The following is an 18,959-nucleotide window of genomic DNA, read 5'->3' on the forward strand; positions in this document are numbered from 1 at the left end:
GAGTTAGACCAGGAAAGGAATTCAGGAAAATCTCAGGCTTAACCCTTAGCCTACATCACAATCACCTGGAGGGCTTTAAGATTCAGACTTCGAGCCCCAGGAGGAGAGTTTCTAACTCTGTAGGTTTCGGGTTCTGTAGGTTCTGAAGTACCTGTGAATTTCCATTTCTGCAAGCTCCCAGGTGAAGCTGTTATTGCTAGTCTGGGAAGCAGGCTTTGAGAACCAGTGCTCGCGTTAGCTCTTTTAATCGCTGCGTAACAAATCCCAATGGCCACCAAGGTCCGTGTGTGTGTTTAATTCCTCTTGAGAACCATTTCCAAAAACAAAATTAAAAAAAAATAATTCCCAGAATTTGTATGGCGATTTCTGCCCCCGCCTGCCCCCTACATAAGTTTGAGCTAATCAAGTCAAATGAGGCCACAAGTGTGTCCTTTAACCAAGACCGTTGGGCGATGGAGCGCCTTCTAATGCTTGTGCCCATCCTCTCCGTGGAATCCAAGCGGCCACGTGCGCGGGAGATACAGCGGGCCCAGGTCACCGGTTCTCAAAAAAAAAACCCCGTCTCGGCCCCGGGGGCAAGGACGACAAGATGACCTGACCACGGGGACGGCCGCACCCCAAGAGACCCCCTCCTCCGCGGTGGCAGCCTGCCGGCCCCTGGAGGCTTATTTACACGCTCCTGCTCTCCCTCGGCCCACCGCGGGGCGATCGCGCACCTCTCCTCCACCCTCGGGAGCTGAGTCAAGGTCGGCAAAGTTCTCCGAGGGCGAGGGGAAGGGCTGAGAAGGGTGGGGAGGAGGTCTTTCCGAGGATGGGGGAGGCGGGGAGCTCCCCCTCCCCGGGTCTCCGCGGCCATCTTCCCCGGGAGCCGCACCTCGCGGGCCGGGCGGGGCAGTCAGGGGCGCGGCCCCAGGGCCCCGCCCCGCCGGGGACTCTCGGGAGCGCGGGCCGCGGGCGCACTGCTCGGACGCAGGGATCGCGGGGAGCGCAGCCGTCCTCTGCAGGAGCCGCGGGTGAGCGGGGCGCGGCCCGGGTCGGAGGGAGAGGGGTTCGCGCCGCGCGCTCGGCGGAGGGGCGGGAACTGGACGACAGGTGTGGCGGCGCGGGCCACCCGGCCGAGGGGGCGGTAGGCGCGGGAGCCCAGGACCGGCGGGCCCCTGGCGCGGCCCACACACGCGGCAGGTGGAGCCGAGGCTGCCCGCGTGGCCGCCGCGCGACCTCACGCGCCCCAGCCCGGCTCCTCTGGGCCCCTCTCCCGGAGCGCCGGCGGAGTCCGGGCTGCGTGGACGCGCCCCCGGCCCGCGGCCCCCTGCCGCCCGCGCCCACGCCCGGGCGGGGACCATTTTTACAAAGTGTTTCTCAAAGGGTTGACGGTTGCGGTTTCAGCCCTGGGGCAAACGGTTGCTTCACAAAGTGAAACTTGCCGTCTTCTGGGGTCCCGCGGGCTTCCGGGGCGCCCCGAGGATTTCCTCGGCGGACAGCCCCCCACCCCCCGGTTCCGACCCGGCTCGGCCCTCTCCGGGCAGCCCAGGCCCCTAGCCAGCAGCTGCCCCACCCGGGGCCGCGCGCCCCCCAGCCCTGCTCCGCCCCTCCTCTCCTCTGCGCGCCCTGCCGCCCGGGCTCCGCGCCCCGCCCCCGCTGGGCCACGCCTCTGGCCACACCCCTCCCCTGCGCTTCTTCCCCCGGCGCGGCGCTCCCTGCCGCCCGGGCTCCGCCCCCGCCCCGGGCCCCGCCTCTCGTCGCCCCGCCCCCCGCCGCCCCCTCGGCTCTGGGCCCGCCCGGCCCGCCGTAATTGCAGGTTGGGCGGTGACTCATCGCGGCGCCCGCCGGGCCGGTTCTTAAGCGGCAGCGCGGGGCGGGCGCCGAGTCTCTGGGCGGCGGCGGCGGCGGGAGCGACAGGAGGGCTGCTGGGTGCGCTCATAGGGCTTCCTCCGCCTGCAGGTCGGGAAAGGGCGTTTCAGCCGCTGGAGAGCGTGTTTCCAGGGGAGGCGAGGAAACCCGTCCGGAACCGAAAATGCCGAAACCGGTAAGTACCCGGGTATGTGTGGGCCGGACGGGATGCTTTGAGCAAGGTTTTCAAGTGGAGTTACCTGGGCAAGGTTTAGGGGCTTTTGGATTTTTTTTTTTTCTTTTGGTAGAATAGAGTTCTTTCCTAGGCGGACGAGAGGGCAGGAGCAGGGGATCGTCTCCGCTCTTTCTTCCTCGTCCCTTTGTGGAACTCTTGGAGAAAACAAGATTGCGATGCTTTTCTCTCTACGGTCCTTTTGTTTGCGAGCCCCCTCCGCCGCCGCGCCCTGGGGCTTAGGGTCTTTGAGAAAAATCAGAAGGCCTAAAAAGGCGGCTTCGGGCGGTGGAAAACCCCTGCCCTAAGGCAACCTGGAAGTTTCTTCCCCGAAGAGGAGCCTGAGTCGCAGGAGAGGCAGGTGGCTTCCCACGGCGCGCGCCCGCTGCCTTCCTGGGTCTGGGAGCAGGCGCGCCCAAACTCCTCCCCTGGCTCTCTCTTTTAAAGGGGGGGTGGGGGGACACTATCTGGAGGCAGCCCCGTTCCAGTTCATCCTACTAAAGCCGTGCTCTGTTAACCCGGGAATTTGCTGGCGGCAGCAGGATTCCTATCCGAGAGGGCTTCGGTAATGAACTTGAATTGCAGATGAAGGCAGGCAGCGCTGGAGTTTGATAAGCAGGCTCCTGGCGTACCTCCGAGACGTCAGCTGACCCCCGAGCGCTGCTGCGCCCGCACCTCTTACCCCACTCCCCCCGATCTGATTTGTGTCGCCTGAATCTGTCTCTCGGGTGGATGGTGGCCAGCCTGGGCTCCATACGGCTGTCATTTAAGCTGTGCGAACAAGGCAGCTTCTTTGTGACCAGCATTTCTTAGCAAGTAGTATCTGTTCTGCCAGCTTGAACACAGGTGGACTGGTGACCAGATAATTGGGGAGGAGATAATTGAAGATTTTTGGAGTTTTGAATCCCAGTGGCGACAATATCTGGGTTCATTGAAAATTACAATAAGATTCCTATGAAACTTATGAAAATACACCCCCTACATAAAATACATAATTTCATATACTTATGGAGTTTATGAGAAACCTTCTAGTTTTTCAAACAAGTTGGTTCTGTAGTCAGTGCTTATGTGTTTTGTTTTCTACCATCACATTTTAGATTCTCTGAAAGGAGTTCTTTATAAGTTTTGTTTTACTGTTAGGTTCATAGGCTAACAGATTGAGAAGCCAAGTAGAGCTTTCGCCTCAGTTACATCATCAAGATGATTCACGATGCAGACAATTTTTTCCCCCCTACAGTGAGTTCTTCTTTTCATTTCCAGTTTGTAGTTGACTTTACAATTCCTGTGGTCTAAAACGGACCTAAACATAGTGTCTTACTCCAGGGAGAGCCTGTTCTGTGTTACTTAGAGCAGTGATCAGGAACGTACCTTTCCTGCTGTGTGGTTTTCACTAAAGAAAAGCTGTTGAGAGTTCAGCTTTTAAAATATCATTCAGATAACCCGTCTCCTGTCACTGCTTTTGTTTCTCATAAAGATCTGTAATTGGCTTTTGTTCTTTTTCTGACGTGTTTTTTTGTTTTTTTTTTTTTTGGTTTGTTTTTTGGTAGTCAAGTTTATATGACGTACACTTGACCATCTCAGTGATTTTTAAGCGTACAGTTCAGTGGCGTTAAGTACGTGCACATTGTTGGGCAGTTGTCACCACCATGCACCTCCAGGACGTTTTTCCTCCCAAACGGAAACTCTGCACATTGAACACTCGCTTCCTTTTCCCCACTCCCTCCAGCCCCTGGCAGCTGCCCCTCTCCTCTCTGCCTTTGACTTTCCAGGTGCCTCACGTGAGTGAGATTGCACAGCATTTGTCCTTTTGTGACAGGCACGACGTCCTCAGGGTCCATCCTTGTGCCATATGTCAGAATGGCCTTGCTTTTTTAAGGCCCTCTTTTTCTTACTTAGGGCAAGTATGTTTTCATTTCATTTGGCTTTAAAGTTCCTTTATAATGGACCTGAAACTTACAGCGGTCTTCTGACAAAGTAGTTGTTGAATTCTTTAAGGAAGGATAGTGACTATTCTTGACTTGTAACCTTGTATGTTAGGGTCGCAGTAACCCAGAGTAAGGTTTTGAAAGACTATGTTTTATATATTATTTACAGTTATTTGCAGGTGGTATTGTGAGGTGGCCTTTCATGTGAGCCACAGCTGTTTACCATGGGAAATTTCTACCTGCTACCTTTTTGGTGGAGTAGGGTCTTGGAGATTCTGCTTTGTAAAATGAAGGCAGTTAACTCTTTATCCACGTGGATCCCATGAGGGCCACCTGCAGGTCCTTAATAGCTTACGGGCTGATGGGCATAAGGCTGTTAGAGTGTATCTAGTTTTTGTTACTGTTGTTTTTTGCTTCCTCCCTGGGGGTTAAAGCGGAAGCATCATGAGCAAGCTCTGCATGTGGGTCCTTGGAACACAGTTATTGATTCCTATGCTTCAAGCCCAAACCAAGAATTTTGGTAGGTGGTTTCCCATGGTGATTTTTAGCAGGATTGAGGGCAAACTGTATCAAGTTGGCTGTAGAGTCAGGATCTGGGCCTCCTCTGACCTGTTGGATTCGGCAGGCAGAATATTTTTGATTGTGTCTGAATAGTCAGTGGATGACTCTATTCGTGAAACAATTATATGAAGGAAATATCTATTTGCTGCTTTTTCTCTTGATACTGCTTGTTAAGAAGACTGTACGTCCGCTTTCAGAGAGCATCTTGGCCCCGTCTCCGGGTGCCAGGCACAAAGTGTCCTACAGATGGTGGCAACAGATCTTGTCCTCAGGGAGCTTACAGTCTGGGACCCGAGCCCAGACTCAGGCAAACCCTGGAAAGGGGAAGCTGGAAGACTCGCTGGGAGCCATCCAGGAGGGAAGGAGGCTTAGGTAACGTGCGACACAGCTGAGTAGAAAAGCCAGCCAGTGTGGAACTGGGCAGGCGGACCGAGGAGTCTTGCTCAGTCCCCTGGGCTGGCCCCCCGGGCGCTGCAGGGCTGTGGCCCATCATCTGGTTTTGCTCTGCCCAGAGCTGCTCTGGGCTGTGACGGGTAGACGGCCAAGGAAGATGGTTTGAGGTCCAGAAGGCACCACACCCTCTGCCCAGCTGGCCCGTCTGGCCTGGTTGGTGTCTCTCCTCTGGGAGAGGCATGGGCTGGGTGCTCAGGGCCGAGGCTCAGGAAGCAGCCCCGTGTGCCCCATGTGCCCACGGTCGACTGAAGGTGACCCGCGGGCTCCTTCCCCTTCCTGCTTCCTCCCCGCTCCCCCACCCGCTTTCCTCACTGTGACAGGACCCACGGGGCGGCAGGAAGGAAAGCCGCTGCAGTCACGCTCAGGGATGAAAAGGCTGTTGTCTCAAGGCCAAGCTCTCAGCTGTTTTCTGAGAAGTTTAGCCCGAGCTGCCTTTCATTGGCACTCGTGATGCCTTAGCTGTTCAGCCCTGAAGTGTTGATACGGAAGTCTCTAATGTAAAAGTAGATCAACTCCCTTCAGTAGAAAAATGAAGGTGTGTTCGGAATCCTGCCCTGTGCTAGAATCGTCAGATGATTTCTGAAATGCCCATGCCTCTTGAGATTCTCTAGTCTTGCATTAAGAATTTTAACAGGGTCAGAGTTTACTGAATATAGTGATAACGTTTTCTACCTCCCTCATCCCCCACCCCCCCAGGACAGGTGGAGTTACTTTTCTCAATCTCCACCGCCCCCCTCCGCTCCCAGATGGAGAGTTAGGCAGCTGAGACTTTCCCACGTGTTGGTGAGACACGCGGGCTGGGCGGCGTCTGTCTTGTCAGGCTGGAAGTCACAGGGAACGGGTCTGTGCACTCATCCATCCCTTTGTCCAGCATTCGTTTACCGTGCTGATGTTGAGGCTGGTGAGCAGACGCAGAAACAGCCCCTGCTGCCGTGGATTTCCAGTCCGGTGGGAGGGACAGACAGTGGCCGTGGGGTAACTTGAGTGTGTCGAAGGCGCGCCTGCAGGGGATTGCTGGTCTGGGGGTCAGGAACAGCACTGCCTGTTCTGAGACGCTGGAGCGCGGGGGTGTCCAGGTGGGGGCACACCCGCCCGCGTAAACCACTTGCACCCAGGCCCTGCGGTGGGAGAGAGTGGGTGAGTGTAGGCTTCCGGGAGAAGGGGTGGAAACAGCCCCATGGGGGCTTAACTCCAGGGACGCTCTGAAGGGTTTTGACTTGGAAGTGGAAGCCTGATCAGGCCTGCCTTTAGGGTTAGGGTTAGGGTTAGAGCTTCCCTGCTGGCTCAGCAACTGCCTGCAATGCGGGAGATCCGGGTTTGATCCTTGGGTCCGGGAAGATCCCCTGGAGAAGGAAATGGCAACCCACTCCAGTACTCTTGCCTGGAAAATTCCATGAACCGAGTAGCCTGGTGGGCTACAGCCCATGGAGTTGCAAAGAGTCGGACACGACTGAGCACTTTCTTTCAGGTTAGTGTTAGCGTTAGGTTTAGGGTTACACTTAGAGGTTGGAGGCGGGAGGCGCTGTGCTGAGAGGCGGTGGCCGCCTGGACGTGGCTGGGTGCAGGTGGGGAGCTCAGGATGAGTTTGGAGCTCTTTGGGAGGTGACCTTGACGGGGTTCGGTGATGGGCTGGTTGTGCTGGGCCAGAGGGCGGCTGGCTCACCCAGCTGGGTGGATGGCGGTGCCATTCACGCCATCCTCCGAGATAAGGAGCCTGGAAAAGGATCGAGTGTGGGAGGGGAGGCTGAGAGTTTGGTTGGTACGGGTTGTTAATAAATTTGTGACTGTGACTGATGAAAGAACTCACTTTGTTTCATGATTCTCACTGTAACCCGCTGCCAGAATATCTTGCAAATACCAGACTTCGCCAATGATAGTATTTTTGAATCTACATCAACTAAAAGCGGTCCAGCAGCTTTCTGGGGTGTCTCCTGAGTGGACATGCACACTGCAGACACACATCGTTAAAAGCGAGCGTCCATTTAGTACAGGATGTTCATGAGTATCTGCACGCGTGAAGGTTCCTGGTCCCTCTGCTGAATCCCCATCTCTCGGGACAGGAGGACTGGGCGTCTGTACTTTAAATAAGTTCCCCAGACGACTCCGATGCACTCCCAGAGTCTGGGAAGTGACGATTTCATAGGCAAAGGACAGTTTTTATATATTCCTTTCTCTTGGGCCCCAGCAATGCGATGCGGTCCTCTTGGTGGGGTTGATAACTGGTGGTTGTGTGTGGCAGCGATGGCCAGTGTAATCCCAGAGCCTCCGCCCAGGCAAAGGCACTCAGGGCGTGGATATACAGTCCCATCCCCAGTGCTGGGACCGACATTTGGTGTTTGGAACATGGCCAGGGTGGGAGAAGGGAGATCACTGGATGGGGCTGAGGCTGCAGAAAGGCAAGCCCAGCTATGGTGCAGAGCGTATCTCTGATTTGAAGTTCTCTCTGCAGGGAGTTCAGTTGCAGAGCTTAATTTGGCAGTGACCAGCGAGCTTTCAAATTTTGGCTCTTTGTTTTTAAAGGGGAAAAGAGGCCAACATTTCCTATTAAATGGCTGGGAACAAAGAGATCTCATTCCTTTTTCTTTTCTCTCCTATCCTTCCACACTGGCCTCTCCTTTTAATTACCATCCTAAATAATAGTACTGTGATTTCTAATCACATTTTGAACAATTTTACTAGTTCTTGCATTTTAGAAAAAGAAAGCAATATCACGACTAGTGAATTAACATAATTCTTTACTTTTCTTAGCTTAAACTTTGAATCTGACACTTTGGGAATTCTTGGGATAATTCAGTATACCTCTTTCTTACAGTAATTAGGCATTTCAACTCTAATCTGAAGTAGTAGAATTGTCTTTTTTTCAATATTAGTGAATACATTTTGAATTATCCCTTATGTTTTATTTAACTTCAGTACTAACTACACTTGGTATTCAACTACTCCAATTAGTTTTTAATTTCAACACTTTCTGTACATCTGCCACTACTAATTAAATATGGAATGTCTATTGAAGAGACCAGAAAGTTGTCTTATTTTGCTTCTAACATGCTATCCATGGTTTTTGACATAAAGAAGAAAGATCTTATTACAGACTTCTGTAAATAGTTTTCTTTTTTAAGAAAGAAAAGTAAACACTGTGCTATGAATTAGAGACTTTTGACTTAAGTGAAATACTTAATATATATTGTTAACATCTTATGGAGAAACCCAAATGAACTTTTTGGCCAGCCCAATATAATTAATGTACATAACTTTTCCAAATAAAATAAAAATGCAAAGAGCCATAAAAATAGTTTTGTAATTTACTATTTACCTTTACTTTGGCAAGTCATTTAGTTTCTGTGAGCCTCTATTTTGTTCATCTGTAAAGTGGAAGTTAAAAAGTTTTTTTTTTTAAGTGAAAATAATGTTATGTAAAATAAACTGAGACAGGGGACTTCCCTGATGGTCTAGTGGTAGAAAATCGCTTTGTAGTGCGGGGTCACGGGTTGGGCCAGGGAACTAAGATCCCACATGCTATGGAGCAACTAAGCCCATGAACCACAACTAAGATCCAGTGCAACCAAATAAATAAAAAATTTTTAAGTTAAAGAATAAAAGGATTAAAAAATAATAATAAACTGAGACAAAGCTTGTATCTGTGAAATCCAAACAGTTTCTCTTCCAATGTAAACTTTAATTTCCTACGTACTCATCTTCCTTGAAAAATGTTACAAACTTTCCGGTGTAACCTGTAGCTAAAACTTAAGGACTAAACTTTAGTCCCTGGGTTGCTATAAACCACGTTAAGTTTGTCAATAGATCTTCCAAGGAAAACAGCATTGTGAAACATTTGAGTTATTTAGTGAAAGGGAATACTTTTATCTCTTTTTCATCCTCTGTCTTCTCATTGTCAGAATTCCCTTGTAAATCACATGGGTTCCTTCCTCATTTATTGAAGCCCTATTATATACCCTTATGTGCTTAGGTGTCAGGATTCTAAAAATAAGAGGTTTTTGCCTTGAAGGGGAGTCCGATATGTAAACAATTGCAGTGCAGTATGGTGAGTGTGGTAATAGAGATACATAATATTATGTGCCCTGGAGAGCCAGGACATGTCTCCCAACTGGGGGGAGATGCCTCAGGTGGGTGTTGAGGGATGCATAGGAGTTCACCAGTGTCCAGAGGCAGAAGGGCATTTCAGGCAGCAGGTTGTTACTGTTTTCCTTGTTTTACGATTCACATTCCATTCTGCAAGCCTGTATAAACTCCCATGGAAAAACAGCAATGCTGTTTCAAAGGAAATGGAAGAAAGTGTGTTATAATAATTATCTTTTTAACCTAACATACTTGAGAAAACAAACTTTGTAAGCAAAATGAAAAATTTCTGACCCTGACCAGACTTTTATTGATAAAGGATGAAACTCTATAATAAGCAGCATTAGACTTTGCTCTCTGTTCTGTTAGATTTGAAGTCACTACCCACAGCCTAATTCTCTTTTCTATTTTTGCCTGAAAGATGATCAATTTAAAACTATCTATATAAAAAACCTGTCGTTTCAGGTATTGTAAACCATTCTTTTCACTTCAGGATGGGGTAGGGAAAGGCCTCCTCTGGCTGTGGGCTACCAGCTAGGATTGGTTTTTACAATTTGAAGGGTTTTCCAAGCAGTAAGAACAATAATATACAACAGCCGCCAAATAATGGCCCTGCAAAGCCTGAAGTATTTACTGTCTGGCCCGTTACTGAAAAAATTTGCCAATCCCTGCTTTAGGATAAAAGTAATTATTGCTGAGCTTTGATGTAACTTCCTATCTGTTTCAAGACTAAGCTAATAGCATATGGAGGCGGATCCACCCCATTGGTTCCAATTTTTAAAACTATTTTGTCCAAGTACAGAGAACCTGTTTCGTTAGCCAGCATCCAGCGCATCGCAGGCCTGAGCTGGACTTTCCTGTGAGCTCCATCACCAAGGAGCGGGCATGGCTGGCGCTGTGGTGATCTTTGAAAGAAGGCTGGTGTTCTGCGGGTCTTGTTTCTTAGGGAAGTGGTGGTATCCTGTGTCACATTTGCTCAGCCATTGTATAATGACAGGTTTCTGGCATATGCTAAAAGAAAGCAATTTGTACCTGATATTTGAGTTGGAAAGAAAATGTTATATGAATGGGTTGCTTTTTTTTCATCACTGATCGTTTAAAATTAAGTATTGTCTATGTGTGAGTGAGTGAGCGTAGATGGTTTTATAACTTGATCCCTAGTTGGAAGCATTTTAGCTAAAGGTGAGCCCCCTCTCTTACTGTCCGCCCCTTATTGCTTTGTTTATTTCAACTTATTTCTACGCAAAACAGCGGTAGATAAACTTGTTTCTTTGCTTTCTACCTTTCCTGGCCCCAAAGTGAGAAGCCAAGTGGTTTGAGGGTGGGGGGCATCATCTGCTTCTAGAAGAAACGTTTAAGTGCTTGCTTCATTGGCAGATGGAGGGAAGAAGGGTCGGTGTGTAGGTGAGCGTGCCTGCCTCTCATTGTCCCCGAGCCCGTCCTCCTCTTCTGGGAATGAGGTCCCAGGACCCACCTTGCACTGTGTGTAGCATCGTCTCCTCTTTGTCACCACGGAGGACAGAATAAGTGTGGCAGTCCACTTGGAACTAGTGAATTCTGATCTGATTAAACGCTTTCATACCTCATGGTGGGCATCCTTTTTTCCCCCCCTGACTTAAACAGCCTAATAATGCAATAGATTTTGGCCTCCTTTTTTCTCCTGTTCACACAGTGAGTACCACCACAACCCTCCATAAAATTCATCTGTCATTCAACAAGTAGAGTAGCTACTGTATGCCGGGTTATTTTGGTCTGGGGGACAAGTTGGTGAACAGGATGGGGGCAATTCCTGCTTTCAAGACCCTTACACTGTAGTGGAGAAGATCCCTGCTGTCAGGGTGATGGGAGCTGGGGTCAGCTCTCATCCCGGCTTTGCCAAGAGGTGCAGGTCCTTGTATCCTTTTCACTGATTCTTTTCTTGGTTGAAGAGTTGAAACCCCTGAGCAGAGTGACTTGGCCGGCAGCATGTGACATTTTTTTTTTGTTTTTTGGTAAATCACTGTTGCATTGGACCGTGAGCCAAGGTGACATTTCTCCAGGAACCTGTTTTCACTTAGGTTTGGTGATAAGTAATATGCAATGGTCATTTGCAATACCCGCTTGGATTCTTCTATCATTTCTCAAGCATTTGTTTCAGTGAAATTTATTGAATAATATTTTGCCTGTTGTACCATTACTGCATCTATCGGGGTTTTTTTGTAAAATAGGTCTTAGAAGCATATCCAACATTGTTCCTTAAGTTTTCAAAGAGAAAACGGAATCACGGATCACTTGGTAGAAGCTTAGAACATAAGTTTTAAGTTGGAACTGCCTCTTTATTTATGAAAATATATATTAATATTCTCTTCAAGCTGTTTCATTGCCTTGATTACATAATTATGGATGTTGCTCGTAGGGTGTTCAAGTATCTGCTTACATAATACGTTGCTGTTTGGGTGGGACTCTTAAGTGGGACTTAGATAGGGAGATAGGGTGGGGGAAACTTGATGTTTATTAAGAAACTGGCCAAACAAGATGACAAAGTTGCAGAGGGCATTGTATGATTTGCACAAATTGACTGTAAAAAGATAGTTTTGAGGCAGTTCATTGGGGAGCCATTGAACGTTGACTAAACTCGGTTGTGTCCGACTCTTTGCGACCCCATGGACTGTAGCTCGCCAGGCTCCTCTGTCCATGGGATTCTCTAGGCAAGAGTGGGTTGCCATTTCCTTCTCCAGGGGAATCTTCCTGACCCAGGGATCAAACGTGCATCTCTTACGTAATCTGCATTGGCAGGCAGGTTCTTTACCACTAGCGCCACCTAAGAAAGAGTTTTTAATTGTGGGCTATGATAGGGGCATGGTGGTTTTGTATATGTGTATGCTTATATATATTTATATATGTATGTAAACTTAAAATATATTTAAAGTCCATTAGGGCTACATACTGAAGTTTTTACCAGTGAAGTGATATACAATGGTCTTAAAATGTACCAGCAAAAAAAAAAAAATTTTTTTAAGTGGTAGAGTAGATGAGTCATGAGTCTTGGATGAGGAGCCCACCACCCTGTTCTCTGCTTTTGTGAATCTTTCCAATTTTCCAAAATAAAAAGATTTGGGTTTTGTTTGTTTTTTTAAAGCACACTGTAGGGGCAGAAGGGAAAGTTGCCATCACTTTTTCAAATCACCAAATCCCCCCAGGATCTGGACCCCCAGAGGAGAACCGCAGTTCTTAGCCCTTTGGTGCTCTGATGAGATGAGGGACTGACTTAACCCCACCTGGGCCCTCTCGCCCTCCACACACCTTTTATTAAAGGAGAGCTCGGGTCAGAACTGCAGTGACTTGGAAACACACAGAACTGTCTGTTCCAGTTGGTTCCTCTATGACTCTGTATTCCCACGATTTTTTTTTTTTTGGGGGGGTGGGGGAAGGGGTGACCCAACTAGAAATAGGTCATTGTCTCAATAGCTACATTCTCGGAGGCTGAAAATTGGAAGTGAGCACTCGAGGGTGGGGCATTACTTAGTGAAATCTTGAGCAGCCATTTTTAGAGATGAGTGTGCAGTCTGTGCTGGGACGGGGGCGGGGCGGGAGGAGGTGAGACCCGCAGGAAATGCAGCTGCGGGGGCTGGGGGGCGGGGCTGAGAAGCACCCACCGGATCTCCTTACTCCCATCCTGGAACTGCCTACATAATTATAATCCCACTCCAGGTGTAACATACTTGATTGTGACAAAGTGTAAATTGAAGAGGTTGTTTGTTTTTATAAACTGTATGATTTCAGAAAGTGAAATAAAAGCACAAGTTCAGTTGAAGTTGGTTTATTCAAGTAGATTTTGTTTGCTGATTTTTTTTTTTTAGCTTGGATTTAAAAAAAAATAAAACTATTGGTTGGGGTCTTACTCTGTAGTTTTGAAAGATGGCAAAAGTAAAGACTTCTTGGTCAAGTTCAAATACACCTTCTCAAAGCTCCTTACAGGAGAAATATTATTTAACACCGTTCCCAGTGTAGAAATTAGTTTAATAATACTGCAGCACGTGTCATCTTAACTAGGGGCAACGATTTATTTCAGAAATGGTGCAAGATTTTAGCATGCCTTATTTCATATGCCCTTCCCTAAAACATCAGGTTAGCAAAGGAATTATATCGTTTTGACACTTTGATTCTTTCACAAGCTTTCCCCCCCACTGGATTAGAAAACTGTTCACAAACTTCTAAATTTACTAAGAAAACAGTGCACTCCAGGTGGAATGAAGTTTAATTTCCTGTGTTTTATGAGTCAGGAATTAAAAACCACTGTAGCATGTGATAGCCTTCTTGGCCCTGTCCCTTACTTTGCGTTCTTTTATGGGATCCTGTTTGTGGATATGATTAACCTCCCTTTTCAGTGAACTAAATCAGTGCTGAAATCGTATGACACATCTAGTAAAGCTGAAATGACATATCACAGAATCAAGAATCCACAAGCCCAGTAGATACAGAGAAAGTGACTTCAAATGATAATCTTTCACCTGCCGGGAACGGGAAGAGCAGAGGTGGGTATAGATTATTTGTATTTCTGGAAAGCAACAAGTTTCTTTGGCAGAAGGTAAACTTTCTCTATGTATTTACCCCTTCCTACAGAAAGTGGTGTCCACGTGTCTGGTTTGAAATGTACACACAGGGTGTATGTGATTCCCAGTGTAGAGGAAGTCAGTTCCCACTCACAGACGCTCCCAATAAAAGATTGTAAAAACCAAGAGCCGACAGGTATCAGGAATATTATTTTCATGTGCCATGGGCAGGTAGGGAAATCCCACCAGGCTACCCTGCAGCGCGGACCTGAAACTTGGATGAGAGTGAGGATGCTTGCGCTAGTCAGGGCCTGGCGAGCAGTTTCTCGCGCCTGAGTTTCCTCCTTCTAAAGGCTGTGCCTCAGCTGGTGAACCGTGGGGAGGGCGCAGCACTGTTTCCAAAACCCCGGTTTTAAGTAGAGGAAGGGACTGACCCCCCCTTTTAGCGGGAGCGCTCAGAAAGTTCCCTTCCAACTCTAAGGTCAGGATTTTCTTTAGTTATGAGCACAGGCAGGACTGGTCTGTCCGCTTTTTGTATTGTTAAGCAGCCTTGGCTGACAGGAAGTGGGTCTGGGGGCAGGAAGTGGCCTACTTTCAGAGGAAAAGGAGCTCTTTAGAAAAGGGATTTCACTTCATGTTCTTGAAATTATACGATGGATCTTCGTGGATCTGAGCTCTTTTCCTGTCTGTATCATCTATCCATATACTTTACACACTTTGCACCCTGCAATTTGGAAATAAACTTTTCAGAAGTTTAAAATCAGTGAAGATACAGCTTTAGGACTAACATTTTAAGAGCTATACAACTATAAATATTTTTAATAGGTAAGGAAATTTCTAGGCCTCGGTTTCTCAACCTTTGAAAGAAGGTATTCAGGCTAACTTTTACCTAAATACCCATTTAGAGTCATCCTACGAAATAGTTACCCCTCTTCCCTATTCTGTGGTTTCCCTGATAGCTCAGTTGGTAAAGAATCCGCCTGCAATGCAGGATTCAATGGTTTAATTCCTGGGCCGGGGAGATCCCCTGGAGAAGGGAAAGGCTACCCACTCCAGAATTCTGGCCTAGAGAATTCCATGGACTGTATAGTCCATGGAGTCACAAAGAGTCGGACATGACTGAGCGACTTTTAACTTTTCTTTCCCCCTGTTCTGTTCTACTTAGAACATATACATTTATGTAACATAAATAGGATATAAAATATAGTGTAATGTAGATACCTGAAACAGAAGTTATTGGGAAATTCCAAGACCCAGTTTTCACATTTCACTCTGCCCTGTTATTATCCACAGCTTGCTAAGAATTTAGCTTTTTCCCTGTAAGCTTAGCCTAAAGGTGGTGGAGGAGAGCAGTTTGGCAATGAGAGGTATTAGTGTTTGTTCCCAGCGCTCCTCAAAGTGATACTGAACTTTCTGTAACATAAGGTAGGTGCCCACCCCAGGGCATCCTGACCCTCTGAAGATGGGAACCAAGAAACTCCACCTGTTGCTGCTTGGTTTGTAACAGAGTTACACTGGCTCATTTGACACTGAACTCTCTAGTTCTGACTTGACTTTTCATCACTGTGCGTGCGTGTGCTAATTTGTCTCAGTCGTGTCCCTGTGGACTGTAGCCCACCAGGCTTCTCTGTCCATAGGATTCTCCAGGCAAGAATACTGGAGTGGTTGCCATGCCCTCCTCCAGGGGATCTTCCCGACCTCGGGATTGAACCTGCATCTCTTACCTCTTCTGAATCGGCAGGCGGGTTCTTGACCACTAGCGCCACCTGACAGCTGCCAGGCGGACACTAATCCGTGGCTGCTGCTTGGAGTGGAGGAGTGGGCGGGGAGGACACACGCTCTTGGGATCCCCGAGGATGATGGCTTTGCCTGAGGCGCTCGACTGTGCTGTGTTAGTTCAGTTTCTTGATAGATATTACCTACAGGGAACTTGGAGTCTTTCTCACTGTCAGCCTCAGTCTGAGTGTAGGACTTCCTGCCGGAGGAATGACCATTATCACAGGAATGCAGTTATCTAGAACTCCCTGATGGACGCCAGGACGCCCAGGGCAGCCAACACAGGCATCACCCGGTCCTTGTGGTCCCAGGCATAGCGCCTCTCCGTGACTCAGGCCAGCACTTTGACCTTCTCAGGAGTTGTCACGAGTAGACTCTTGTAGCCCTAACATTTGATGGCTTTATTATTCCTATTACTAGGCAATAAAAGGCTGCTATATTATCCTGGTATTGTACAATTCTACGAAAACTTGACTAGAATGCGAGTTTGTGTCTGTCCTGCCCATGTGTCTCAGCTGGTTTGTTGTACTGAAGTCCAGTTGATGGTGTGTGGAATTCTTACTGCATTGCCTGGCAGTTGGTGTTCTGATTAATTCCATAGACTTTTTGTTTTACCAGATTTGTGGAGCTAGAGGGCCAACTTTCTTTGGCATCTGGAAAATCTTCCTAAGCCTCACAAGCCAGTTTCTTCACCTTGACTATGTTTCTTCTTTAACCTTGAAAAAGAAGACAGTAGATAACGATTGGGTACAAGTGGCACCGTGGTAAAGAATCCGTCTGGCAGTGCAGGAGATGCAAGAGACGGGGGTTCGATCCCTGGGTTGGGAAGATCCCCTGGAGAAGGAAATGGCAACCCACTCCAGGTTTCTTGCCTGGAAAATCCCATGGACAGAGGAGCCTGGTGGGCTGCAGTCCACGGGGTCGAAAGAGTCTGACACGGCTGGGCACAAGCACACACACACAATTTATCTTTAAGTTTAAAACTTAGATACAGAGGAGCGTGAAAGAGAGGAGTAGTAATAAAAATCAGCCTCTATCGGTGGTCAGGTTTGCCATAGGGTTATATTACTCATAAGATGTATTCAGCTGTTCTTCACACCTTCTCTAAAGGTCAGTAAACCACTGAAGTCTGGTGTTAAGAGCTCAAGCTTATGCTTCTGGAATTTCGGAGTCCAGCTTGCCTTCAGGTGCATGGTCGCATGTAGCCACTGCTGTTGGTGGCAGCATTTTAGAGAGAGACCCCTGCTTCCCTCTTGACTGACAGCGTAGCTGATGTCTTTGCCACTGCAGTCATATCAGGTTACTGCGGACGTTACTCCATTTAATGAAAAAAATCGTGTTTTAAGACAACATTTCTATTTTACTTATCTTGTGACAGTGTTTTCATTTTTTTGACATACTGGTTTTTGTTTCTGACTTCTCTATGCTTAAAAGAATGGTGTAACAACACGGGCGTTTTCTCAACTGCCTCTCATGAACAGAACAGCACTGGACGCTTCTAAAACACTAGGCTTATTAGAAACTAGCGATGTCAAGTTTGGTCATCAGAGTTTTAATGGCAACTGCTTTGTAGAAGTTTGTTTATAATAAACAGTGTTACTGGGAGCAGCATTGAACATCTAAGAGGACCATTTCATTTTATATAATAGAGACAAAGTTATCTGTAACATATTAGCCATTGCCGTGACTCTCTGAGAAGGATTACTGATGTGGACCGAGAAGAGCTAAACAACAAAAAATCACTTGGCCTTTGGGGCTTTCTGACTTTGCTTCCTAAATTGGCTGAATTCACAGGTCTGAGTTTCTACACTCAGCTGATTCCTTGATCAGGTTTGCTGAGCTCATGGTAATGATTTACAGAGGGTGGTTATCTGTTAGCCAGCATTTGTAAATGACCACTGTATGTCACAGCTAATGCTGGGACTTAACTGAGTTGGAGTATTGTTCACGGAGGTTGATTTTTATCTTAAAGGAGATCAGGCTGCAAAGAGGTCTAAAACAGGGATTCCTCTGTGGAGACAGTCTCATTAAGAAAACCTGTCTGTGTGAGTTCAGGTCTAGAACTGAACGAAAGTCTAGTCAACAGTGTTTTCCTGTGATGGAGGATTGGTAGTAGCCGTGAACACATTAACCTTGGGGACGTCTTGGCCGACCAGCGGGCGACACCTCCAGTGGGGGGTGCAGGGTGGGAGGAGGTAAGAGCCCAGGGCGCAGAGCGGAAGCAGTGTTGTAGCAAGTTCAGTGAAGACTTTTGAAAGTGGTCCACATCCTCCCCAGCAAAAAAAAAAGTTAAAAGGAAACAAAACTGGGGTGGGGGAAACATTCATCTTGCCAGAAGACGCTGTAGCTGCTGCCCGTTCAGAGTGCTGCCTGGCCTCTTTCCCCGAGAGCCGGGCTGCCTGGGTGCGGCCTCCCTTGTGAGCGGGGAAGAGCCGGGCCCACCCAGCCTCCTGAGTCAGCACCTCTGGGCCCGGGGCCCAGGAAGCTGTTTCGACAAGCTCTCCAGGTTAACTCTTCTGTGCGTTGACGTCTGAGAACCCCTGGCGGAGCTTGGGGGCCGGGGGGAGCAGCCTGGGAGGCGTGGCTGCTCCTGTGTCCTCTGCGCCCAGGACGCTGGCCTGGTGTGGCCTGGCGAATGGGCCCTGGAGGGGTTTGGGGGTGACCCCACGAGAGGAAAATACAGAAGTACTGTTGAAAAATACAGAGGTAGTGTTGAGTTAAAAGTAGATCGTGGGCACTTCATTGAATGCTGGCGATTGTGCGCTCCACACCATCGGAGTTAAATGCAAAACAAGACTGTTGCTGCTTAAAATTTAGAAAAAGAACATGAGTTGCTTGGGAGACCCCTGAACGAGAGCCTGGGTTCTCCCCTCGGCCCCGCGGGAGGGCTGTTCCCTCTGCCCACCCGCTCCTGGTCTCTAAAGGGAAGGGGCTCACAGGCCTTTTGGCCTCCAGGGCCAGGGCGCCCCAAGGGAGTGCAGGAGACAGTGCTTTGTTCGGTGGCCTGGCACCTTCTTGAGAACACAGTGTATTTTTATTTACAACTTAAATGACACAGTACACTTAAATTGCATTTTGGTTTTAAAAAAATGCATTTTCTTTCATCTTCACCCCTAAATTTTTTTTAATCCATTTGAATACCACATTGACCATAGTCTAGTTCAAATGACTTGTTTTCCAGCTGTTTCATATTTATCGTCACCAAAGAACATGGCAAGTAATAAGGAAGGTCTGCAAACCAAAATATCCGTCAGCAGTGAATAGACAGATGAAAGTGATCCAGGTAGCAGAATATTACTCGGTAGTAAAAAAGGGGGGAGTGCTCATACATGATACAAGGGGTAAGTCTTGAAAACGTCAAGTGACAGAAGCAAGACCCCACAGACCACATGGTAAAACGATTCTGTTTATGTGGAGTGTCCAAAATAGAGAAGTCTGTGGAGACAGAAAGGAGACTCTTTGTTGCCAGGGCTGGGAGGAAGGAGGAACGGGAGTGACTGCCAGCGGGCATGGGATTTCTTTCTGGGGTGATGAAATGTTTCTAAAATTAGTGGGGTTGGTTGCATAACTCTG

At 48.1% G+C, this 18,959-nt stretch overlaps 1 protein-coding gene across 1 annotated transcript in view; it reads left to right on the top strand.

Annotated features, from left to right (window-relative positions):
• Positions 1-910: 910 nt before the first annotated feature.
• Positions 911-18,959, top strand: part of EZR (ezrin) — a 44,354-nt gene continuing 26,305 nt past the window's right edge. Inside the window, exons 1-2 of the mRNA XM_020889350.2 lie at positions 911-1,013; positions 1,942-2,026. Coding sequence (XP_020745009.1) covers positions 2,015-2,026 — 12 coding nt within the window. The 5' untranslated portion in view covers positions 911-1,013; positions 1,942-2,014. The remainder of the gene's footprint in view (positions 1,014-1,941; positions 2,027-18,959) is intronic.

The sequence above is a fragment of the Odocoileus virginianus genome, chromosome 34 (assembly GCF_023699985.2).
Source record: "Odocoileus virginianus isolate 20LAN1187 ecotype Illinois chromosome 34, Ovbor_1.2, whole genome shotgun sequence".
NCBI classification, from domain to species: domain Eukaryota; kingdom Metazoa; phylum Chordata; class Mammalia; order Artiodactyla; family Cervidae; genus Odocoileus; species Odocoileus virginianus.